Source organism: Cebidichthys violaceus, unplaced genomic scaffold (assembly GCF_023349555.1).
Source record: "Cebidichthys violaceus isolate CVI_PGR_0920_01 unplaced genomic scaffold, fCebVio1.0.p SCAF_15, whole genome shotgun sequence".
In the NCBI taxonomy this organism is placed as follows: domain Eukaryota; kingdom Metazoa; phylum Chordata; class Actinopteri; order Perciformes; family Stichaeidae; genus Cebidichthys; species Cebidichthys violaceus.
In genome coordinates, this window is record NW_027176318.1 from 15175828 (window position 1) to 15202929 (window position 27102).

Sequence of the window (27102 nt, forward strand, 5' to 3'; positions counted from 1 at the left end):
TGAAGGCTTGATGGATGTGATACAGATATTAGATTTCCATCACTTCAGACTCTAAAGTTTCTGCCACTGGGTGACTAAATAATTGAAGACTTCTCCCATAAAAAACGCAATATATCTGTTTGAGAAAAAAATGTTGCTTCCTCAAATTTATCAGTCAATATTTCAAAAAGTGAGGACGAGTCTATCCCCGACAGCACCACTGCTCTGTGAGCAGAGGCCTTCAAGTCACTCACTTTCAGCCCAGCATTTATTATGTGAACATTTGTATATATAATTATATGCTTTTTCATTATAATAATTAAAAGTGTATCATTTTTTGAGCTGATGCTTTGTCAGACTCATCATGTTAATTACTACCTTGTAATTTGTCTTTTTGTTATTCCATTTTGCCAAAGTAATTAACAAAATATATCATCTTGTTAAAAAAACAAAATACACATTTACATAAAAGATGTATTTATTTATCTTTACTTTAGAATGTGTTACAGCCATCCAGGCTCCGACACAGAAAGCACATGCGACTTCCAGACGTATTAAACATACGTAATGTATGATATGTCATGAAGTCACATGATTTAGGCGTGTAGTGTAATTTGCATGTGAAATGTATGATAGGTGAAAACATGCATGAGGTCGATCACATTTCAAATGTGATGAGTTGTTTGGAAACCATTCAGGAGCACTTCATCAGAACATGATCAGATCACATGGTCTTCATCAGCACAAGTAGCCCGGGTGTCATGATGTCATTGTAAATCAATGTTTTCCTGAGCATTTTAAGGAACTGTCATCCCTGTCGTCCATGATGAAGATCATGCGATACGATTCGAAAGCTCGGGACCTCGCGGTGGGATTCTCCGCTGACGTTTTCCATGAACCTGGACCGTCGAACGTGGAAGAGAAGTGATCAGATAAAGTCCACAATTCCATCACAACCGGGCGAACTCCATCTGCTGAAGAAGATCATGTGATGTGATCAAAAGCTCCTCAACAGCTACGCAATGAAGCATTTCTCAACCGCTCGTTTCAACGGCCAGGAAGGATTTTAACCTTTAACATGTACGAATATGAACCACACACGTGTGTGTGTGTGTGTGTGTGTGTGTGTGTGTGTGTGTGTGTGTGTGTGTGTGTGTGTGTGTGTGGGACAGTAGGTATTGATATCTTGAGATTTGTATTTTATGAAATAGTCTTTATTTTTGGGAAGAGCTTTAACATTTTGTCCTTATTAAATTTATTAAAGGTCAAGTCTGATGGCTGGAAATGGTAGTCTCTGAGCGATGGAGAGAGGAACGCCGGCTGTTCACCTCGGAGCCTTTTGGAAGGAAACTTTTCTCATAGGTCACGTTGTAAACTTCAAAGATATATATATATGAGAAATGTCAAATAGTTTGTGTCCATAGAGGAGCGTTAACTCATATAAAATACAAGCAAAATATTATCCAAGAATGTTGGTTTAATGCACACTTACCCACATCATTAGTTATGTCTATTATTCATACTCTGCATTTAATTTAAGGACTGAATGAAGCAGCGCAGCAGAGATTACTCAGGATATGACTCACTGCGTTTCTTTACAAGGCAGGGCGCGCTGGCTCTGCTTCAAACTCGAGAGTTATTAGACCACTTGACCCTCCCTCCGTTGTTTTCTTTATCCCTCTGTCTGCTGAAGAGTAATTAGCGCCGCTGTTCATTAATTACACATGCGAGTCCAAAGGGGCCCAGACGTCCCCAGCGCCGCCCGGGCAGGTGACTGTATCCGTCAGCCCGATCCAATTTCGCCAACGTGGCGCAAACGTCCGTGATTTGTTCAATCAAGACGTCACAGACAATTTGTCCGGCGTGCCTCATCCCTCGGCCACCTCCGAGCTCCGCGCGGAAGAGAAAATTAGAGTATCCGTCAGCCGTCCCTGAGGGTCCTGCCTTTGGGAGATGTAGCATCCCCCCCCCCCTCTGCCGACAGACCTGGCGCCTGCCTCACTTGTCACTGTAATTAGTTTTGTTTTCTCGCTACCATTGTGCTCAGCAGCCCTGCTTTACTGCTGCATATAGCAGTCAGGGCTCATTCCACGGCTTTGTATTAAAGCGGGTTGGGTTTAAAAGCCCTGACATGGAGAAGAAAGAAAAAAAACAACAACACCAGCATCCTCCTCCAGCATTGATTTGGCACCGCTCTCAACAGCTCGTAATAAGCAAGGGTACTTCCTTGTCCGGCTCGCCATTCATTTGTGTCCCTCCGCAAAAACAACAATTACGGGCCAGTGTTCCATTGATGAATCGGGGGGGGGGGGGGGGGGGGGGGGATGGCTTTAATTAATCAGCTGGATAATGCTGCATGCGGGGCTCGGTTGCGGATGAAAAGAGGTCACGAAGGGGAGCTTGGCCCATCGCGGATGGGAGAGCAAATCTCCGAGATTGATCAACAGCAGCGGTGGGGTTTTTTTTATACCCACCCCACTCATGGAAGTACTTATCTGGTGTGCACAGGATTTCAGGACATGGAAGAGGAAGGGTGGACAGGTGTGCAAATGATGACCGAGGCCGTATTCTGTGCACTCACACACTTACAGGTGACGTTACATTAAAGTTCGTGGATTAATCCGTTCTGCTTGTTTGGATCTCGGATGGAAAATTTGCATATTTTTTACACGTTTTTTGTGATTTGTTGGTAAATCATTTGATCTTCATGTACAGTATATCGGTTTGCAGTGTTGTGCAGTGGTTTGCCCCCTGACCTCATTATTCTGCTTTCTCTGCACTTGTCTCCTGCGGAGTACCACAAGGCTCTGTTTTAGGCCTCATGTTTCATTCTCTTTGGTTGTCTCAAATTTGATCATTTCCATGCAAGAAAAAACAAAAATCCAAATTCCACATCCAAGCAATCTCAGTCTACTAGGTGGAAACGCACACACTTCCTGTCAGGGCCCTTGAGCAGGTCTTCATTCCTTTATAGACCTGTCTTTTCACAGAATGACTCAGACACAAGACGACACAGGACGTTCACCCGTCTAAGTTACTTCCGTAACTTAAACAACGCGGTCGCATCTGAGTGAAAGGGGCCTAGCTCAAACCACACGCTTGTGAGTGTGTAGTTTGGTTGAATATCAGTCGAGGAAAATCTTCACGATCAATGTGACCTCCTTTTTTTTTTTGTCATGCACTGTAATCATCCCCGCTACCTTTTAATGTTAAGTGCGCTCCACGAATAGGCTCCCTGCTGTGCAACGGAAAGCGTACATTTTCAAAAGGTTAAGTGCTCATTTTCTTTTTGCAAAACCTTTATTTATATATATATATATATATATATATATATATATATAAACAACACAGCCTCCGCTCCTCTCTCACACACAGGTATCACATCCTCTGACTACAATAACAACAGTAATGAACTGACTGGCAAGTGGCAGCTGCGCTCTGACCGCTCCTCCGGCCTAAACTGATTTCGCGGCAGCCCATAATGGCTTTTACCCCCAAGGAACAAAAGGCGCGGGTACCGATACCACACACACACATGTTGCGGGTGCATTTATAACCGAGGACAGCCTTTTAGTAATCAGATAGTGGTTCGATAAACGCTGAACTGCTGACTCCCTTGAGGAAGGCTTCTGAAGGGCGATTTACCACCTCAGTGCTGATGTGATGTCTATCCTCTGTTGGCTCTTTGTGTTTGTGTATGGGGGGGGGGGGGGTTCAATGTGTCTCTCTCTCTCTCTCTCGCTCGTGTGTGTGTGTGTGTGTGTGTGTGTGTGTGTGTGTGTGTGTGTGTGCAGTCCTTTGAGAAGGGATAGACATTGTGTGACAGCAGAACCCCTTTGGCTCCTCTGGATGGAGAAAAAAAAAAAAACTGCAGCAGACGAGCAACCGACGACGCAGCCCGTCTCCGTGTGTGTCCACTGACAACACAATTTACACCTTTTTGAAAAGACGGAGCAATACATAATAGCATCTATGACATTTTCATATAAATACATATTTCCCTCCTCTTAACTGACAATGGATGTAACACAATAGCGATTAATAAACCTCTAAGCTTTTTTTTCTTCGTGAAAGCTTTTGCATCCTGGTAGGCCTTCAGTGGGAATAATCCTCCCGGCGCACAGGAGCAAACGGTGCGTTTCATATCTTTCAGTAAGCGAGCGGCGGTGACAGGAAGAGAGGAATTTAGCATGTGCAGCAGGAGCGACCGCTCAAATATCGAATACCTTGTTTTCACTCATTAAACAAAGCTCACATATCCACGTTATTCCTGCCCTGCTCAAGTGAAACAGAATGATTTAAACTGTGCAGAGCACACTACTTGGCTCTTCCTCCTACTTTTGTGATCCCTTGCTTCCTCTCTGTAGTCTCATATGAATAAATATGTGCATGTAATTGCGGCGTGTTCAGTTTCTGCGAGGTTTGGCTCTTTCAAAACAATGTGCAGAGGCAGAAGAGGATGCATGTTGTATTTCTCTCCTCCTCTGCTCCATTCGCTGACGATTATGGACACATGGTGACAGCAGCACAACGTAATGCAGAAAATAGAAAAGTAGCTCAGCGCTATAGTTGCAGGCTCGACTCTGTGACACGCGTGCTCAACAACATGAGCAATACAACGGACATGTATACCTTCTGCATTAGTATCCTGACACAAGAAGACAACATCTGCAACCAGCAGGAAACGCTGTGGGGATGCAAGCCATAAAGTATTCCATATTTCACTTTTATTAAAGTAAGTGCATCATGGGGGTGGCTGTAATAAACTGGAATGTGGTTGTTAGGATGAGTTCTCCGTGTTGCCAGCGACAGTTTGACAGGATTAGTTGTATGTGGGTGCTTTGTCTCTCGCTGGGGTAAAAATACAAGAAACATACTACAGTCCACAAATAAAGAGAAGTATTATAAGTGTTACGTGCTGTTATGTTGACAGCGGGGGAAGAACAATTGACTTAGTGACAATGCACACACAATTTAAAAATAGTCCAGAGGTTAAGAAAGCTTTCACGCTCTGGCATCAATCCACATTCCAGCGTGGGCTAAGCAGGCTTCAGCGCAGGCTTGCCGGCCTGGTGCAGGGCTAGCACTGACTTTGAAGGGGTGGTCCTTGAATCACGAGGTTGGCGGGTTTGATCTCCAGCTCCTATGCTGCCCGTGCGATGGGTCAAATGCAGAGGTTACGTACAGGGCGATTAAAATAAAGTCTTAAGTTTAAAGTAAACAGTAGAACTGTTTGAAATTCTAGAATATCAACAGTAGTCACGTGTTTAAAGACTGACATTTAACCTGTGTGACTCGAATAGCCCTGGGCTATAATATAGTAATAATAATAATGTGTGTGGGTGTGTGTGTGTGTGTGTGTGTGTGTGTGTGTGTGTGTAAGCCCAGGTCTTAGGATAGCCCCGGGCTACAGTCCTACAGGGGAACTCCATCAATGTTACATGTGAAAGTTAGTTTACTCTTCAGCCTGTGAACACGGTTGAATAATGTCTCCTGTGGCTCCAGGAGGAGCTTTCTGAAGTTTGGAAAAAAAACCAACAACCCTGATGATGCTACCAAGACACTATGGAGTTGCATTATGGAATCCAGTCATCTAGATTCTTTGGCCCTTGACCCCCAAACTAGGGACCAAAAAAAAAGTCCAGAAATCTTGGGCTCTGCTGCTTCTATTTATACCAATCTGTTGTTGATCTGTCTCTTGCTTCATGAACGTGCAATCACGGGAACTCTTTAATCTGCAAATGAACTACAGCTGTTAAATCAATGTGGTGGTGTAAAAAAAAAAAAAAAAGGAATCCTCTTCCTTCCACAGTTTACCTCTGCGGTGCTCATCGTGCTCAACTGTAAGAGCGGTGACAATAGCTTCAAAGCAGCTTCTGTTTACCCGACGCTTCTGTCACACAGGTGAGCGAGAGCTCGCACACCCGTCAACCTGCGAGCTGCTGGATAGGTGGAGCATGCCGACGCCGTGTGCAAACCCAAAGCAACACCTGCACGACTGCGACGCGTCCGGGCCACGTTCAGTTTGCAGCACATGTCGGTGTTTGTTTGACGCGATGGGCTGCGGGAACGGCAAGGTGCTGCCCGAGGCGTCCAACAAGGGCTACGTCGGCGTCGTGCGGTCGCTCGTCGCCTTCAGCAAAGCGCGCGATGATGATGATGATGATGACGACGAGCCGAAGAAGCGCGCGGAGAAGCAGAGAGGTTTGCGGTTCTCCACAACCGGCGTTAAGAATCTTCAACCGGCATCGAGCAGCCAGATTCTCAGAGACGGTCCACATCGGGACAAAGTTAGGACGTATAAGGACAAGTTTGATCCACGTGTGACGGCAAGGTAAGGGGAGAAGTTGATGACGTTTCAAATTGAAATCTGCTTTTTTGGCACCTCCATTTTTCAAGTAATCATTGAATCTATTAATACAGCATTACATCGCTTTCTTTTGTAGTTAAATTATATATTTTGTGACATCAATTATGCTGAAATGTGATTTATTTTTTTTTTTTCGTCCAAAAAAACCCAATTAACTGCTTTTTGTTTCCAATTTCAAGTAACTCACAGTGTGAAAGAAAAGAAATACATAGTGAACAACTGAAGCTGCACTCTAAACAAGTAATATTCTTTCTACCCCTGTGAGCCGACAGTTTTTAATATTCATAAAAAATAGATCTCTTGCAGCACGACACCAGGTGAAGTGACTCATTAAGAACAGTCGCAGTGCTCATGGAAGACTTTAATGTCACCAGCTTCCTCATTCACTGAACCTGCCATCCACCAACCTTTTCCACGCTAGGATTTATTAGCGCGAACGGTAGACATTTATTCGAGATGCCGAGGCCTTGTAATACCTGAAGACTGGCGTTCTGTACTTGTCGGATTAGAGCGTAGAAACAATTAAAGCGAAGGAAACAGATGGCTTTAAGGAAAGTGCATGTGGTTGCCTCTGTGTGCAACTGATTAGTCACAGCTTACGTATCGCCTAAATCATTGCATATGTGTATGTGAATTTGCCAGGTCGACTGTATCCGCGGTTCTCTGTGCGCCGCGCTGATATCTTCCCGTCACATCACATCAAAGCTGGCAGTGAGAGACGTTCACTGCTTTCCAACAGTGTTTCATGTGTTAGCGATGCCGTAGTGACTCATCTTTCCCCCCCCCCCCTCCTGCCCCGTCAGATACGACATCAGGGCCCTGATTGGTCGGGGGAGCTTCAGCCGCGTGGTGCGCGTGGAGCACAGGGCGACTCGCCAGCCCTTTGCCATTAAAATGATGGAGGTGGAGGCCCCCGAGGGCCGCGAGGTGTGCGCCTCGGAGCTGGCGGTGCTGCGGCGAGTCAGCCACTCTCATGTGATTCGGCTGATTGAGGTGTTTCAGTTCCCGCGGCGGGTTTACGTCGTGCTGGAGCTGGCCACGGGCGGGGAGCTGTTGGACCGCGTGGTCAGCAGGGGCCACTTCACAGAGAGGGACGCCACCCAGGCCTTGCGGATGGTGTTGGCTGGGGTGGGCCACCTGCACAATCTGGGTATCGCCCACAGAGACCTGAAGCCTGAGAACCTTCTGTACTACCACCCCGGGGCCGACTCCAGGCTGCTGGTGACCGACTTCGGACTGGCCACTTTTGGCGGCGCGGGGTCGGAGATCTCAGGTCCCGACGGAAGCATCGGTGGGGATTGTACTGGAGCAGACAGGAGTTGGTCCCTCGCAACCACCTGTGGAACTCCTGAGTACATGGCCCCTGAGGTTTTGCTGAGGAAACCCTACTCCTGTGCAGTGGACATGTGGGCCCTGGGGGTGATCGCCTACGTGCTGCTGAGTGGATCCATGCCGTTTGAGGACGACAGTCGCACACGGCTCTACAGATCCATTGTAAGAGGCAAATACAGCTTCCATGGAGATGTAAGTTTACACGGCCATGCATTGCACATTGGAGTTTAGTTCAGTAAAGTATTTATTTGTAGCAAATGGAAGTTCTAGAAGCCTGCAGAGTATTATTTGGAAACACATGCATATTGGGTGATTCTGCACCCCAGGATTAATAACTAATGCCAATATTAGTGTCACTCAGGTTTCACTCAGAGAACCAGAACATTCTGATGTAGCATTTCAAAATAAAAGCCCTTCAAAATCGCATGCATGAGCTAACTTCAAATCACATTCATGAGACAATTTGTGATTTGACGTTAGCTCATGCATGCGATTTTGAAGGGCTTTTATTTTGAAATGCTACATCAGAATGTCCTGGTTCTCTCTGAGTGACACCTTGAGATGGTCTGCTATCAACCTGAGGTGAAATGATTTTGTAACTATGCACCGTTTCCTCTTAATAATTGTCACGGTCTCTGAACATATGAGACACACTGGTTTTAAACTGTCCGTGTGAAGAATGAACCTATAAGAGTTTGTTCATTATTGGTTAAAGACTCTCTGACCACTTCTCTCTTTTGGAGAACGTCATGTGAAACAACCGCTCTGACTCGCGTATTTATTCACCTGCCCTTCGTTCTCTTTCCTCGTCTCAGCCATGTGTGTGTACGTCTCACTCCAGTCAGGAAACGTGTCAGAATACCCATATTTGATTGACTGAGCTGCATCACGTGATGTGATTTACAACGCATGTAATTGGTCGGTTTGTTTCCTGGACCACTGACCAAGTGCCGTAAAGGTTAGAAAAGCTGCGCCGGTTAAAATATAGGCACTCTGTCAAAATGTAATAATTCTCAATTATCTATCGGTTTTAGGTCCTGGGTCCGGATACCACGGCGTCTGGGTCCGGATCCGGACCGCGGCCCGCCTATTAGTGACCCCTGATGTATAGTGTTGTTATGTTTGTGCTTGCAAAGAGTGAAAATGAATAGCCAATACTGTGCAAGTAGGGGTTTTTTTCAGGGATATTCTCATAGAACAGGTGGAAGTTGTCATATTCTCATAGTTTACAGATTCCTTCACAGACTTGACCTCTGCTTCTCATGATGCAATTTTGACATTGTTTTGACAGTCTTGCACAAAATCCCCACGGCTGTGCTGCCATGCAGTCACAATTGAGACTCTCTCTCTAAAGCTCCAGTTCTTTGGCCAGTTGTGATTATTTGGCCGGCTGAAGGTTAACTCAATGAATATGTTTTTAAGCTACTACAAGAAATATTCATCTTGTGTTGATTCTGGCGGTCCCTGTGGACAAACGGTTAGTGTTTCTGAGCACCAGACTTTAGAAAATGTCCTATTTAACTGCAGCAGACAGTCTGCCCCACTCAGTCCTGGTTCTGGTTCTCCCGTGACTCCCTTCCCTCCGACAGGCCCAGGAATACGGACAAGGAGTTCTTGTGAACCCGTGTCGTGAGTCGTTTAGTCGGACCCGGTGACATTAAGAATAATCATATAGAACTAGCCGATCTTCTGGATGACGGTCTCATTTGCTTACTTAGGTCATAAAGAGGCATCAGTATTAGATTGAGACTGCAGGAAAATGTTCTTTATGTAACTTTATATAAATCCTCCATCTGACATTTAGCCTAACAATCTGTTTTTTTTTAGTGTACAATGTCGCTTTAGAATTATCCAACCCAAGCAACACATCCATTCACACATGGCCGTTCCATCTACACCTTAATCACCACGCTATTAGAACTACCAGAAATAGCTACGTTTGCCTGGGATAAAAGGAACATTTTCAACTGAGCATGCAGCAGAGCGACTCGCATTCATCCCTTCCTCCGCAACCTTGTAAAGCGCAGGAACGAATACGCAAAAGTTTGTTGTGGTGTCACCGGGGTTTTAAGGCTTGGTTTTCGCTCTTAAAGGATGCTTCAAAATGGGGGGGGTGGGGGAAAAAAGACGACCCTGCGTGTTTTGTTGTTCCATTTGCCTCTGTCATACAACTGAAGTGGGTATTTTTTAACAGCCTGTTCTTGTCGAGCTCAGTTGTGAGTTTTTGAGCTTGTTCTTTCACGCTGATTACACCCAAGGCTGGATTATTCACTGGGCTTTAAGCCTGGCCCGATTCTCAGGGATGCAGTCTGACATTTCAGTCTGGCATACAAGAGGCTCCCTTACATAGGCCCTGGACTATTATCCCTGTGTTTACCGCTGCACTGACCACCAACTGAACAATAGTGCAAAATCCATCTAGAGTTTATGCAAGGGCTTATTTCACGTTTTTTTTTTTGTTTTTTTTCATGGTGGCTTTCGACACAGCTCACATGTAGGCCACAGTGGCATCCTTGGGAACAAAAAACATTTTATAAGGACCGGCGTCTTGCAGCCCGCTGGCATGCAGTAAAGACGTCAAATTAGGAATTCACAGGATAACATGGAGACATCTGACACGGCTGAGTGGCAGTTCAGGGCTTCACGGAGTGGCCATCAATCACATTTCCCCCGTCGAACGAGACACTTACTCTCCGTCATGTGCAAGCATCCACCCTCTCTGATAGACTGACAACACGTTCACACACACACACACACACACGTAGGCACGTGATGATAATGTTGAGTGTCCACAAAATGTGGACCTCTTGTCACCAGAAGGGTTCTTCATGTCGTTCAGAAGGGACGAGAACAGTTTCAACAGGCCGAGCGATGATTCCCATCACACAGTTAAACTCGACTTGAAGAGTTTCATTTTTGAAATGATCTGTCCACCGACGCAGGCGCACGGACTCCAGATGTTACGCGTCAATGCCATTTAGATGACAATAAAATGTGCCGTTCACACAGCAGCAGACATTTCGACTTTGAGCGCAGGTGCTACGAGTAACATCATCTGTTCCATTCAAAGTGTCCCGGTAAGCAGCGAGCCAGAACCCGCGACACCAGGACCCTGAAAACCAAGGCGGCTAAATGGAATTCGACCATCATTCGTTCGTTAAACGCACCAGAATAAAACCGACAATGATCACATGAGAAATAGTAGTCAGAGTGCCAAGAGAGACTTTAACAATTAGAATGAAAAGAATACAGAAGTGTTGAGTTATGCATAAGGTGGGAGGCGGGGCGCACCCTGATGCAATCACACAGACACATTCACCATATAGAGTAAAAGAAAATCACTGAAGCTCTGACGCAAGACATTGGAAGCCATCTGGATAACTTAGTGAATCATGCATCTGTATCTGGAACATAATCTGTTGTAAGCGGCGTGTTTTCATCCAGTGACGTTATCCGATAACTCCGGTAAAAAGCTGCTTCTTGGAACAGATGTCTTTCGTTTTGCCTGCAAAACTCTTTGTTTTATTTGCTCTCCATGCAGATTCCTCCGATCAGATTCCCAGCAACTTGAGATCCGACGGGTTGCCGATCTCGCAACCGTTTATGTAAATGCGGGGCACGTTTTTAGACGATGACTGGAAAGCAACCAAGATGGCCGCAGCCGGTGTGGACCTTTCCGCTTTGCTCCGGCGATGTCGCGCTCAGTAAAATCACCTTTTTATCGTCAAATTTTCGGATGGCGAAATCAGCCACACTCTCTCAGAGACATCGATTGCTGCAACGCCACAGCAGCTCATTTCTGCACGCCGCAGTCCGTTTTACATTTTCAGCTCATGGTTCGTTTCTGTAATTGGTTCTAGGTCTTTGCCTCCAGAGGCGTTTTTTGTTCCACGCCCATTGATAACGCTAGAGCCTTATTAGATTGTTGAAAGAAACGAAGGAAAAACCCACGAGTTGTTATGACTAAAGATAAGGAAGAGGACAAACCATTTGGGAAGTCAAGAAGCAAATGAAAACCTAAATACTCCTTGTAACTTTCTTTAAAATATGAGAGTTATATACTGTCATACATTTTGCCATTCATCAATAGCAGACAGCAGAATATTTTCATTGGAAGATCACACATTAATATTCAACAAAGCAGCGTAATGAAAAAGGAAAATTCTTCAGGTATCCTTTTTCCAGATGGACATATAAAGATTTTTGAAAGCAACAATTTGTCTCCACTATGCAAATTAATGCCCGAGGGCTGCAATTACAAACATTCTTCCAAAAGCATCGGTAACCTAGTGTGTTTATTGTAGCAGAATAGGGTAGAAGCAGTAAATGTGTGTGTGTGTGTGTGTGTGTGTGTGTGTGTGTGTGTGTGTGTGTGTGTGTGTGTGTGTGTGTGTGTGTGTGTGTGTGTGTGTGTGGGCTGGGGGGGTTTCAGCGGCTGAGATGGAGGTGAGACTCTGTAAGAAATGCAAATGTCCCCCCGGCACCTGTCCACGGACCAGGTCCCTCTGTCTCCCCGGCATCCCCCACTCCGTCGCTACACTATAGCAACATACTCGCATACATTTTCCCCCCACTGGTGCAACAGCCCTCTGGCCTGAAGACCTGTAGTGCAGAGTCACACTGATGTGTTTACTCAACAGCGGGAGGGGGGGGGGCCGGGGATGGATGGCAGGACGGAGGAGATTGCCGGGAAGAGAAAGGAGAGGACAGAGGAAGAGCGGGTGTAGCCTCGGGGGCTTTTCACACCTTATCACTCAATCCGCTCACTCGCTCGCTTGCTCCCTCGCTCCCTCGCACGCAGGACGGGAGCGTTTCCTCTCGCACTGAATCAGGGCATCCACATCTGATACGTGCGAGCGCACAAGTGGATTCCTGTGTGTGTGTGTGTGTGTGTGTGTGTGTGTGTGTGTGTGTGTGTGTGTGTGTGTGTGTGTGTGTGTGTGTGTGTGTGTGTGTGCGCACGCACCATCTCACGGCAGCCTTTTTTTTAGTATGTGAAGCACAAATCCTTTGCATTAGTTCAGGCCAGACAGCAGCCTGGTAACCTCCTCTGCATTCTGCGGCTTGTGTTATTGAAGACACACACACACACACACACACACACACACACACACACACACACACACACACACACATTTCCGGGGCCCAGCCCCAAACATCTGCATCTCTCAGCAGCAGGGCACCCTGGGTAACGGTTAGCCCAGTCTGCCCCCTAGTGAGCGCCGCGCGAATGAACCCAGCCTCCACTCGGCCACGCTGTATCGCACACGTACCCCCCCCCCCCCCCCCCCCCCCCCCCCCCCCCCCCCTCTGCATCCGGGTATTGATGATTTGATTACCGTGGTTTAGCTGCGACTTCCACCTGCATTAGCAGCAGGGCCCACCTCTTTTTTTCCCCCCACTCGGACTCATTACGATGAGGCAATATTTAAACTTGGCTTTTGTTTTGCTGGCAGCTTGAGTCGGAATCCGGCCGGATTGTGAAGCGCGGGGGGGGGGGCTCTCGCGCGGCGCAGTTCATTACTCAAAAGTGCATTATCCTCGTGATCACATTAGCGTAATCCAACCTTCTAGCGTTTTCTTCATTTGTTGCAATTACGGCTTTGTCAGGTAAAGATGTAGCGCGCCGCTAACGCAGTCAGCTTCTCATTCACTCTAACAAGATGTTGCCAAGCAAGCCCTGTAGGTTTCTCCACTGCTTATGCCATATCTGAGCTCCACTTGTCTCCCCCCACCACCACCACCACCACCAGCCCTCTCCCTCCTCCAGCTCCCTGCTCAACAGTGATGTATAACACCGGCTCCTGCGCCCTTCTCCCCCGGAACACAGTAAAGCCTTTGTGTATTTTGACGTGAAAAATGTTCCAAATAAGGGAGAGGGATAAACTTCCTGCAGCTGGCTTCGCTCCAGAGTAAAAAAAACACAGTTATGTCTCTTCTTCTTAGCACGTCGGTAAGCAGGAGGGAGGCAAACTTTTGCTACCTCCTTTTAAAGAGTCTTCCATTCCCACCTAGTAATGGCTTCACCATCTCTTCCACGCACTAAACGCACGCGTCATTCCAGATCAAGAACAAAAAAAAGGCCCCTGCTAGCCACGGCTGACATCAAATGCGTATTTCACGGCAGAGTAATAAGGAGCCCGCCTCTCCGAATCACCACCGGCCCCCGGATGAGGAGGGGAGTCAGGCTCGTTAGTCGTGGGGAGCTCAATCAAACACTTTCTCTCCTTCCCAGGGAAACCGAGTGTCACTCCGCCTGTCTCTCAGGTGTGAAATAAGAACACAATAAGAAGAAAGTTTTTCAGCGAGGAGCATTTTTTTTTACGACTCGTTTGGCGGGGCGGCACGGCACGCCTCGCGCACACGCACTCCTCTCCAGTCGGTGCGCCGTGAGAATAAAGCTTCTTTGAATTCCTCTCACCGGCAACAGTCTCGCGATTGTCAATTTCATGCTTGATTAATTGTCATTACTCGGCGACAGACAAAAAAAAAGAAGAAGAAGAAGGGAAAAAAAAGGGGTGGAGAGAAATGCATTTTGGGATTAAAATGGAGAGCGAGACCTCCCTGAAGAGTGAGATTTAGTCGGTGCGAGGTTGAGCGTGGAATGAGAGGATTTTGCACAGACGCAGTGTACTGTATTTAGCTTTTATCCTCCTCGGCACAGACACTGTGGAGAATACGACTAATTGGTCGGTGACTGTGGAAATATCTGTGCATCGCAAAGGACAGGAGATAGAAGCGATTAAAGGAATTATCTGAATTATCATTACCTGACTTCCTTCAAACAATAACAAGTACAAAGCATGTAGAGAAAGGGCAGTGTGACGCTAAGCAAGGCCCTTGTGTTGTGGTCCAATCTCCAAATACCGGTGCCGTCTTTTTAATCTGATGACGATCACTCCAAATGTCTGTGTCTGTAATATTTCATTAAAAATAGGATGTATGCACAAAGGTCAAAGACAGACGGCGTCGCGGATTTCAAAGCATTCTCCGCCGTCGGCTCGGGTCACGACGAGCGGAATGATTTGCTATTTGAAATGACAAAGAGCGGAGGATTCCCGGCGCGGCTCGTCGGGAGGGCCGTTATTGAGAGGCGTAGAATAAACACGCGGCCAAATCCCACACATGCGGCCGGGCCGCCGTACGTCCCAGGCTCCGTATTCTTTTCAGCCTAAGATTGCTGCTTCCCTTTGCCCAGTGACATTTAGCTTCCCTTTGAGTTCAGTTCTGCTTGTTAGGCCTGCAGAGCTCAGGGATCATAGTTTTATTTCTTTATGAGAAGGAAATCTTTCATCCCCGCTATGAGGGGGCTTTGAACCTGTGAAGGCGCCTCGTCTAGATACCCAGGCGCCGCTTTTAGAGGGCTGCGGGTTCCCTGTGTGTGTGTGTGTGTGTGTGTGTGTGTGTGTGTGTGTGTGTGTGTGTGTGTGTGTGTGTGTGTGGGCGTTGACATGTGGGGTGGCTGGTTTTATAATCACGCTGACGACAATCCCCTCTGCTCCGCTTCTACTGTTCCCCAGCCTTGGCCCTCAGTGTCCAACCCGGCGAAGGACTTCGTCCGGCACCTGCTGCCGTTGGACCCGGCCGAGCGCCTGACCGCCGACCAGGCCGTCCGTCACCCCTGGGTGGTCACCATGGCCGCCGGCTCCTCCGCCAGGAACCTCCACCGGTCGATTTCTCAGAACCTCAGGCGGCGGACGTCGCGCGGCTCCTCGCGGTGCCCGAGCAGCGCCGCGAGCTGGGCCCTTGGAAGGCTGACGTCGCCGCCGGAGGGGAACCAAGAGCGGCAGCGGGGGCAGAGCATCTGGAGCGAGAGCCGCGCGACATCCAGCCAGAGGGTTCCAGGTGCATCGTCACCGGCCAACTGAAGCACGCCGCATTCATGAGAAGGCTAACGGGTGGAACCGGCTGCCTCAGTGTGCATTGCATTCACAAACCTCAGAAACTGGGAGGCACGGGACTAAGAACAAGTTCCCTGTCCTCTCTGGACTTCAGTCGGTCCTCTCTGCCAGACTAATAGGTTCCCCTGCAGGCTGACTTCCATCCTCCATTAGTTTTGTCGTGGTCAGGTTAAGCTGTTAGTGAATATCCTTCAGTTTTGAGGTCCGGCTTTATATTGAGACGGAGCTGTCCTCCTCCACAAGGTCTCTAGCCCCTGGTTATTCACACGGCTCAGACTAATGGATCCGAGGTCTCATCTAGATCATTATGAGTCACCACATTACCTGCCTGGGAGGAGGTTCATTCCAAAAAAACGAGAAAATCATTTGAGAAATGGGAGCTAATCCTAACAAGGGTGATGTAAAAGGTAGAGAACTTGCTTTGTCGGCTGTACGATCTTCTTTCTTTCTTTTTAAAAAATAGAGTTTGAGTTCCCCACCACCACACCGCAGGAAGATTTATTTTTCACATTTTGAAACGGAAAGAAGCAAAAAGCGCTGTAGTCTCTTCTTTTGTTTTCACTCCTCCTACATAGCAGCACCCACTGAAAGCACAATCCAGATATTTAGTGACAGGCCTCTGTCAAGTTAAAATCAGGCTCTGGGTTTAAAGAGCTCTTCCCCCCCCAAAAAAAACCCCACTATGCGAGCTGTGAACAACAGCAATCTCAAAATAACCCTTTTGTTTTTTTCCGGTGAGGAGTTTTAAATTAAAATGGCAATATTAGTATGCGACAGGAGTGCACTAAACTGTGAGTAGGATGCAAAACATAATTACCAATGAGGTTCAGTCATGTTTAGCAGCATCACACATCATGTGTTGTGGGTTTGTTCCCGTTTTATGTTTTAATCATTTATGATTAATGCTTTCGGTTGCAGATGATAAGTCATGTGTTGAATCTACTACAGATTTGAACAGAATGACTAGTAGAAGGAATCAAATGTTGTTGTTTTTTTTCCCCAGGGCATTCAGTCACATGTTCTAGATGAAAGTTTTTAAAGTTTGATAAAAAAAAAAAACTCAAGGTCCAACCGACTTCAAGCAAAGACCATCAACACCTCTGGATAAAGTCGTGCTTTTCATTCCTCACAAACAATTAAACTCGCTACGGATTTGTTTTCTCATTTGCTAAAGGAGGCGGTGAGATGTGGTTAAAGAACACACGCTCACGGCAGCCTGTCGATCGGCCACACAAAGCTTTTTCAGGACGACATCACGCCACAAACACCAAAGTTAGGTTTTCGGCAATTAAATCACTGAGTTGGGTTTTGGGGCAGAAAAAAACTCATGGTTGGTGTTCAAATAACTACGTACAGGTAACAAACACGTTCATAACAACCCCACCTCTCCACCCGTCACCAGTGGTCTTTCTCTTTCACTGACTTCTGCATTGTTGCCGCTAGATTGCATTTCATGACTATCTCATGATACCCATGGCTGGGTTGAACTCGTCAGACAAATCTAGTGAGAGGAGCTTGAGATTCTGTCAAACTGCTTTAGTAATTAGTGTTAGTTTGCTGCAGCTGCTGCTGCTATTCCAACTCCGTTTGGTTACCACTAGGAAGAAACCCTTACCTCACTCTCACTGAAACAACACGGCTCTATTGAGTGCCTTGCTAAATTGCGAATACGGATGATGTCATTTGGAAGAGGCTCGTTGCATTATTTCTCCAGCAAAGGGGGCGTCGGAGAGATGTTAATGCCTTTCAATGGCTGCCCCATAGTCAGTGACCTGAGATCAGTGTCCCTTTGGGAAGGAGATGAGCACCGCTGGCGTGTTTCTGGAAGTAACACGCCCCGGCAAGTAGAAATACAGAAGGTAAGGATTTCAGTGGGCGAAAGAGGAAATCTCCTTAAATTTGCCGAAGCAAACGGTGCGTGGTCTGCTTCCTTTGTGGCCCGATGAGAGCTGCACATTCCCGCTTTTAAAAAAGAGCCACAGCAAGGCTTTTGCACACGGCCTCTCTGCGGCTGTGAGGAAACTTAATATTTTTCCACTGAATTGTTTGAACTGCATCGTGCAATTGACTCCGTATCTGGCCTTATCAAAAGACTGCAGGGTCGAGAAAGAGATGATTTGTTATGCATTTTTTTATTTTAAACTCCGTCTGCAAACAAAATTCCACTGACAGACTGATAAAGAAATTGGAATTGAATTAAACCCAAATAGAAGTGAGCAATAATGGAAAGTGGTCTTTTTTTTTCTTCTTTTTTTATATGTATCCCCCTAACTGTTATCGTTCCATTCTCTGTGCCATTATCTTTCAAAGGGGAATAACAAACCAGCTGTCACTTCCACGTGTTGTCCATCTCATTTCTGCACACTGACTAATTCCATTGTCTTGCGCAGCTTCAGTGGGTTTAGAGTGGGCAGCGAAAGCCGCTTGATCTCAAAGTATTTCGCTGCATATTTACTTCCAGTCTTTTATGGAGCGCTGCAGATAATCCTTCTATTATTTGAGTCTCATGCCGTGTGATCATTGGGCAGTTTATTTACACACAGCCCCGGGAGCTGACTTCCTCTGTGGGACAAAACTGCAATCCCACCAGATGGATGCAAATAAACATGGCGTTATCTGTGGATCCGCTTTCATATTAACTGTGCAGCAGGACAGTGGATCTGGCCAAAGAGGGTGAAAGGGTCTGCTCTTGCTAAAAGGGGACAATCCCTTCTACGTGGGTCTGGTGGATTTTGAGGGAAATAAAAAAAAAAAAAGGCATTTTCAAAACTAATTTTGCTTGTGTGCAGTTGGGTCCATATCTTCCCGCATTGGTCTTTAGTCTCATGCAGTGGTCAGCAAGGCCGGACAATTGAGAAAGCAGAGCGTAGCAGAGATTAGCGGATAGCGTGTGCTCTCTTAACTCCAGCGCTGTGCTACACCAGGACAAGCATGACAGAAAGGCTCTTTTCTTCGGCTTCGCTCAGCAGAAAACCAGGGACTTATTTGCTTTATCTTTGGCCTTAGTTGAAGAGATCATTTGCTGCTCAGGACCCTGAAACATAAGCTGGCAGATCCACTTGGCTGCTATAAAGAAAGAAAGAGAGGATAACAGAGGGAGGGAGTGGTGGTGGTGGAGGAGTCCCCCGGCTCATGTCCTGGAGGAGTGTTTCCCAAACATTTTTATCTACCCACTTTTTAAAAATGACAAACCAGCACAATCCAATTCACAACACGCCTTATCTATAAATCGTGAGAAGAGCTAATTTGTGCATAAATGAAAGTTCCTGACTACTTTTGCATCAGTTTATTTAATCTTAAATGGGTAAACCAGCCATTTTTAAGACATATATGTTTGAAAAACATGTGCACATGTTTTTCTACTTTTATAAATGAGACCAAATAAATGCATTTAGGCGGTGTCTCGGTCTCTTCGTTCCCTTTTCATTTCCTTTCATCAGTTAAACAAACTGAATGTACGCCGGCCTTTTATATTGCATTCAGTGTTATGAGTAGACGACAATTATCAGAACAATATGAACATTCAGGCTCTCTCATGTGGCTCAAAAGTGCAATGCAGATCTAAAGATGATGGAAGAAATTCTGTCTTCGGGTAATGACTGTATTAGGTGTGTATATAGCGGAACCATTTGGTCCCTGCCCCAGAGCAAAGACATCCCGTCTTCCCTTCATGTTTGTTCCCACACAGTTGATTCGTTCAATGTAAGTGCCCCTTATTTCTATTGTGTAAACCAAACACCCAGTATATCAAATATTGAGGTCTTTTGTGAGCCGCTCGGCAAAGAGATTATTTTCCTTAAACGGCAATTACAACTGCACTCCACCTTAATGATTTGAGAGGAAAGAACGGTTCACATTTTCAGTCGGTAAATTGCTTTCCTTTTTTTTTTTCTTTTTTTTTTCTTTTTTTTTTCAGATGAGCCTGCTATTTGCCGCTGTCCTGTTATTGTGCTGCAGACACAACGCCACAGGAACACAAGGTGGGTCAATACTTTTCTCATTGAGGATGCAATAAAAGTAAACTGTCTCATTATTCTTCCTACTCAGAAATTCTCATTTAGATTGTAGCCTGAATCCCAGCAGTTGTTTGCCGCTTAAAATTTCCACTTGTCATCTCCTCGGGGCTGATTTTTAAATGCAGCGTAGGTTCAGACGCGCAGGGACAGAAGGTGGACCAGTATTCACTCATCTGAGGCGTTTCAGCGTTGCCATGTTGATCAAATGAAACGAGTGTGATTCAAATTAGTAAGTAAAAAGCATAGTTTGACATTTTGGGAAATATGCCTATCCGTATTTGCTTCCGTCTCGACATTTAGAAGAGCTACCCTGGTTCTGTCTAAAGGTAACAAGGCTCCCATCACCTCTAACTCTCACTTACACATATATCTAATTTGTTCAATCTGTGAAAATAAGTGTGAGTAGAAATGTGTTGTTCTGTGCCACATTATTGAGTTGGGAGCAGTAACTTCCTGAAGTCCCCCCCCCCCCCCCCCCTTCACCAGAAAAAAAGTTGTCGTTGTATTTTTCTGCAAACCACAGGATACCTTGAATGTCAATGTCTCTGAACCCAGAATACATTTCATGAATACATTCCATATCAGCCTCGTATCGTGCTTGTAGAAACACACAATGCCGTAAATGTGGTTGTCGTGAAACGATGATTGAGATTCAGGCAAGATCATGGTTTGTGTGGAAATAATATAACAACGCAACTTAACAACGCAACCAACGTAACTTAACAACGTAACTTAACAACGCAACTTAACAACGCAACCAACGTAACTTAACAACGTAACTTAACAACGTAACGTAACAACGTAACGTAACAACGTAACTTAACAACGCAACTTAACAACGCAACTTAACAACGTAACGTAACAACGTAACGTAACAATGTAACTTAACAACATAACAATGTAACTTAACAACGCAACTTAACAGAACACCGTAGCAATTTAACGTAACGTCACTAGCATACATGAATGAATATCGACCTTAAAGGACTTCCTTACGTAACGTTACGTAACAAGCTTAATCACATTCCGTAACAACCACATTTACTTTTGGTTTTACACAGGACACAAACAGTGGCCTCTTGGGTGAAAGTCCTTTATTTTACCCATCTACCCTTTGTGAACTTTCTTGTTCATTATACTTGTTATTATACCCTGTAAACTATCAATAATGATTGCTCCACATTCTACTTCACTTTCTCTGTGCAAATGCAAAAATGTCCTCAACGTGTATCCCATGTTTGCAGAGACGTAGACTGTTTCCTTGTGACTAGGCCGCTCAAACCCCAGGAGGAAGACAAGACTCTAGGAAGTCACTGCTCCCGGCCAATAAATGAATCTGGCACATAATGAATTCGGGCAAGATGCTGAGCCAACACCTACTTATCACAAGTCTGAGTAGAAATATGAATATACATAAATCCATGAGATCTGATGATTCAAAATCCCTTTGTGGCCTGTAAATGGACTGGGAGAATCTGTCGTGGTCGTAGATCGGTGTCCACTGCATGTGAATCAGGTGCTATTGATGTGTATCTGTCCAATGTGGCTGGTTGGCCTCCAGACTGCCGGCTGTAGAATTCAGATCACAGGCTGCCTTCAAATGGAATTTTAAGCTTGTATTTCTGATATGGAAATTCAAGTACAAGACACAAATGGTAAATTGTGAAAACACTGTTGCTAGGGAGCTGACAACAAAAATATACACTGATAATTGATAGTTGTGTTTTTTCTGCATTTCAATCGCGTGTTTCAGGAACAACAAATGAAAGGAAAAGAAAAACTGATCCAAACTAACACCAAAGTGAACCCTTACATACCAAACCATGGCTGTGAAAACAAAGCTTTACTTTCACAAATATGGTGGCATATGCGGTTCAAAAACTCTGTGGTTTCTGCTCCACCAACAGACCATTCAGATCACGAAAGCCAAAGTCAAGGGGTCAGGAGCTGTGGAGAGTGTCCGGTAGCAGGGCCACACTGTGCTTGGTGTGCTGAGGAGGCGAGTGGCCTCAGAAAGTCTTCTTCTTCGAAGGGATCACCGTTAACCCGACCCTTTGGGACCATGACGAAGCTTCTCAATCCATAAATTCAGCTCTTTTGTCTGAATGATTGTTATTGGGAAAGGCTGTGAATTCTTTGTGAAGTGAGTCTTTTGTTTAAAGTGCTAGTCAGTCATTTATTTGACCATATTTATTACATTATAGTTTGGGGATTTGACAGACAGCTGTAAGTGTTTTTGGAACAGTGTGATTGCTTGGCTCCTGGTATCGCTGCTTGCAGCGTTGTCGAGTTGTCATCGTTCGTAGACTCCGGGGAAGTGAGAAAGATTTGGCTGTAACATTAGTACATCCAGCATCCAGCAGAAAAAGTGAACTGCAGTCGTTGAGCCGCAAACTTCAAAGGCTCGCGGTGGACGACATGCTTGACCCTGAAGCCACACCACCACTGCTGCATATTGCTTGTTCGTCCAAAGTTCACCAACTTAGACAGTAAACGTCCTCATCAACACACCCTCCAAGTGCGAATGAAGTAGATCAGTGGAACAGTAGAGTGGCCTAGTAGATCCTGATGGGGAGTTTGGAGTATTTCACGGTGGCTTCTACCATCAGTGTTCGAATATGTGTGAATCGGTGAATGTTGACGTCATAGGCTGTATAAGAAATGGACGTAGTCATCTCGGCAATTTCGTCGTCACCATCTTGGGTTACGGCCGTCGCCATCTTGGCTTTTTTGCAACCATTGAACGGAAGTGTGACGTCGAGTGACGTGGAGATGCCGTTCACGTCTCTGGAAGTGGCAGACTAGAGATTGAGATCATAAACTCATGTTTACAATGTTTACTGAAGTTAATTAATTCAAGTAAGAAGTAGAGTCATTTTAGACTAGACTTCTATACAATCTGACATCTTTTTGCAACCAGAAGAGTCGCCCCCAGCTGGCCATTAGAAATAATGCATATCTGGTTGTCAGAAGACTAGAAACAAGCTATATAAATGCCAAAAATGCAAGTCCATATGCGAAGGACCACGAACACAACTAAAGTTGTGTTTTTGTTTTGTTATGTTTTTCTTGTGTAGAAAATGATCCTTGAATCCTTGTGATGTTTTAGAATTGAGAAAATGTAGTTATAAAATGTTGAAAAACCACATGTCGCTGCTGTTCTACTATCACCATTTTAGAGACCATATGTCATAAAAATAAAACCACGTGGACATTTCAGGCAAGACGCCTTTCTTCAACATGTATTCTGGCAATTTCACAATCAATATAAGTGGCCGCATTCAACAAGTTTATACCAAGCGGGGGAACCACAACCTTTCGAGTCTTTAACACGTCGTCTGTTGTGATTTTTTTTTTCATGTTGTTCTGATGTGTGTCGAGTCATAATAACATGCTGTATTTGGTCCCATAAGCAAGTGTTGAAATGCACCATCATATACAAGTGTGAAACAACACTTTTTTTAACTATGTTTATTTGCATATTGAAAGATGCAGCCGTGTTGTGAACACATTCACACCCTCTCAGTATTACCTACATCTGTGATGTGTATTTTTTGCAAATGACTGTTTTGCACTGTACATCCAGTGTAAGAATTTTGTAGAAGTGGTCCAGCACGTAGGCGACACAGACAGGGCGGGGGGGAAAAAAATGAAAGGTCACCTTCCACCGTAGAAAAACAATAACGGCAGCACCGACGGGTCACGCACCTCCAGACTCAAACCGCCCTGCTCCAGCTCAGGATGGGTGGGATGTCTTACCTAAAAAGAAGAAGTTGTTTTTGTTTGACTGGATGAAATTCTTTTCAGCAAGTAGATATCTTCCATATATTAAAATGTCTGTCTCATCAAACACAGAGATGTCCGAACACATGAGCTGTGCCGCCTCAGTCTTGTTCTCAAAGTCATGAAGAGCTTTCCTCCAGACACTGTCTTCCAGGAACAACACAGAGCATAGTTTTTTTGGCAGTGGAAACAGGAGGCAAAGGTCCTGTTGGCAAACAGAAGCAGCAGTGGGCTTTGAGGGAAACGTGGTTCTACTGGTATGAGTAGAAGGTACACAGTCGGCATAAACAAGCTGTTCTTTGTTTTGTGATACATGATGGAATATTTCAAAAATGATGCATGTGGCACTTCTTCCGATTCATGTGAATCTTGCCACGTTAATTGGATTGTTGCCAGGCAAAGACAAATATAGCTTCGGATTTCAATCTAACCTGTAACATTGACAGTGAAAGCTCCTGTGGACAAAAGCAGTTGTGTTTCCGTGTACCGGATTCTCTTTAGAATACCTCTCATTTGACTGCAGGAGGGTCTGACAGCCTGGCCCAGCAATCCCCCAGCAGCGTGGCGTCATTGTTGCTCTGCCAGTGGGGACCATCGGAGCTGCTTCTGGACGGAGGAGGAGGAGCCGCTGCCGCCGGGCATGCAGCTATCCTCCTCCTGCCGGAGCTGTGACTGCAGGTCGCTGCCGGAGGGCCCTTTCTTGGAGTCTGAGCTGAACAATTTCTAGTGAACCCGCGTGATTTCCTCTGATTTTGTGGGGAATCCGACCTCGGTGGCACCGATGACGAGCGCACAGAATATAGCTGTAAAGAAATAGCCAATCTTCTCGCTGATGGTTCTCGTTTACTTATGTAGGTCATATAGAGGCATCAGCATTTCATAACCAGAAAGTTTTTTTCCGCCTACATGATGTTCTAAATTCTACAAAGCATCTCTCCATAAAGTTAGGAACATGCATTATTTCAGTTGGAATACATAAAATTGATTGAATTTTTTTGGCATAAAAAGATACAATTTCAGAATACTAAACAAATGTCAGAGCGAGCCTTGAAAAGCTCACAGGACGGGATTTGTGTAAAAGTGAAGTAACTCCACCCGATACATGTGCATATAGATTTACGGCTGTGGAATTATGTTTCCAAAAAACGTTTCTTGTTTCCAGTTTGTAAGCGAACCCCAGAGCTTTGAGGTGGACTTTCCATTTCCCTCACACCTGAAATGTAGGCTAACATCATTCTTCTTCACTATTTATACCGCTACACTTATACCCTTGTGTCACATTCACACAGTTACGCACCTGGGAGCTGCCCGGCACAATCGTAATCTGAGCACTGGCCACAGAGAGGCACCGCCTAGTAGCGATTGGGGATTAAGTGCTTTGCTCAAGGACAACTGGTTAGCTTTTGAGAATGGAGAGCATTAGTTATTCACTTTCCACCCTTCAGTCCCAAAATCACTTCTCCAAACTTTTCGCTACCTCTCGCTGCCCTCCATTCATTCCCACTCTTAAAGGCTTTTGGTGCGTCTCAGGATAAGACGGTGGACCGCGTACTGCAGCGCTGCGAGGGACATGCTCAACCACCCCTAAGAGGACTGAGCCCTGGCACGGCAATCCTCCTTTCACCTACCACCACGTCCTGAGCCTCACCGCCAACGGAAGCCTCTTTGCAGAGCTGGTAGGGGGGGGGGGCAGCGGATCTCTGGTACATAAGATTAACCGGGGGGGGGGTGAGGCTGTCATGTGTGAGGTGATGTGAGGATGCCCAGCAGGGGGGCAGGACTGCAGTACAGAGATTGTTGCTTTTGTTATGTGGAGGAAGTGGGAAAGACCGCAGACAATAGGGGAGAGGGGTATCTCAGAATACTAAGCATCCTTTGGGAAACTTCACCAGTCCATTTTGGGTGGATGCTAAACTCATTATGAGTTTTAGAATATGAGAAGTCGACTTTAATAATTTTCAAAATGTCAGGTTTGCGTTTTTCGGCCCTAAAGAGCTTGAATGCGTACACTATTACTCATCATTTGATTACATACAAAAGCAGGAAGGTAATTCTTTCTCCCCAAAGCCTATCGAAAACACTTCTATCAGTCACGCTGCTCTGTTTGCTTCGCTGACTGTTCTTCACTTGCAGCAGCAGATGGGCCGGAGGAATGGGACTGCCGATGATGATGGAACGTGTCACTCGCAAATAAATGTGTGCGCTCGAGAAAATGTACAGGTTTGCTATTAAGCTCGGAGTGTTTAATGCTCTATTTAGCAATATATCATGTATACGCTGAACTAACTGTGGGTAAAGTGAAAGCGGTGACACCAAGCTGTGCAGCTCTGCACAACTTGTTTTTTGCCCTTTTTTTAATTCTATTGCCAGCACTATACCTGGGTTTGATGAGCACCGTTTGCACTTGACAAAAGAAGTAAAAGCTCTCCAAAGTTAAACAGCCGTGAAGAAATTCAGCCTATAAAATGCAGTGTAAAATTGGCAAAATTATTATTCAAATCGCTCCATAAAAGACCATGAGAATAAGGCTAATTTTGGAAGCTCTGTGTTTTGGTTTTTCTGGGTTTTGATATGAACAAACTTTTTAATCAAATATTTAATCAATTTTGTCTCATGGTGCCAGCTACTGCCAACTTTACGCCAAATAATTATAAATTAAATGAGGACTGGGAAACAACAACCATTTTTAAGGGTGGTGTGGGACGCATAAAGCACTTCTTCATTGTGATGTATGCAACTTGCTTGTAGTTATTGGAGGAAGAGCCTTTCCTAAGGAAAAAAAGTGCTATAAGAGGTAAGTTATAATCTTTTAAACTTAAAGGAAAGTGCTAGGTCAACTCATATCTGCATTTTTGTCTCGGCAAATTAGTCCACTGATTATTGATATATGTAATTATTGATCTAATGAGGTTATATCGTTCATCTTTGGCTTAGTGTTCTGGTATATTTCTCTTCTAGCAAACATCAGAACAAGGATGTATCGTTCTGTCCCAGCTAGCATTAAGCTAATGTTAGCCATTAGTGAGACATGATGTTAAAGGGTCTCAGATTTGTCGAGAAGATTATAATCCATACACCTGAATAGTGACTACCTTCAGTAATAACGACCTGCGTGTTGCTCCCCGATTTCTTATTTTGAGCACGTGTGAAAAGCACAAAGAAACCATGAAGAATGTGTACAGATTATTATCTCAGTCTATATATAATTAGAGCACTTTTCATGAATCAATGTTATGTTCTCACCTTATGGGTTTACTCATTTTTATGCGCTCATCTTAAAATCATATTTTTTTTCCCGTAATTTTTGCTCAGAACTTCACAGCATCAGAAGAAGTGCACCGGAGAGAGAGAGAGAGAGAGAGAGAGAGAGAGAGAGAGAGAGAGAGAGAGAGAGTGAGAGAGAGAGAAGCTGAGACAAAGAGGAGGAACAAAGGAAAAACTTCAGATGAAAAATAATTTAATTTCTACAAGTAAAAAAATCCCCCGAGGTGGTCGCATTAATATTGTAGGATTATTTCACTCGCTGTTTAATTTGCAAGACATGGTGTGGTTTTATATATTTGATCTGCAGGTATCATGAATATTCCAAAGTCACATTTAATCGTTTTTGTTGGTAAATTGAAATTGATCCATCCTGTCATTAACACTTTGGAAATGTTTGTGAGTTATTCAAGTTTTCTTGAACTTTATTTACAGGTTGAGAACAATGCTAATGTTGCAT

At 45.1% G+C, this 27102-nt stretch overlaps 1 protein-coding gene across 1 annotated transcript; it reads left to right on the top strand.

The window, feature by feature from the left end:
• The first annotated feature begins 6035 nt into the window (after window positions 1-6035).
• LOC137872104 (serine/threonine-protein kinase H1-like) lies at window positions 6036-15549 on the top strand. Its single transcript, XM_068710339.1, has 3 exons — window positions 6036-6313; window positions 7153-7873; window positions 15202-15549. The coding sequence occupies exons 1-3, from the start codon at window positions 6036-6038 to the stop codon at window positions 15547-15549; spliced, it is 1347 nt and encodes a 448-aa protein (XP_068566440.1).
• The last annotated feature ends 11553 nt before the right edge of the window (window positions 15550-27102 follow it).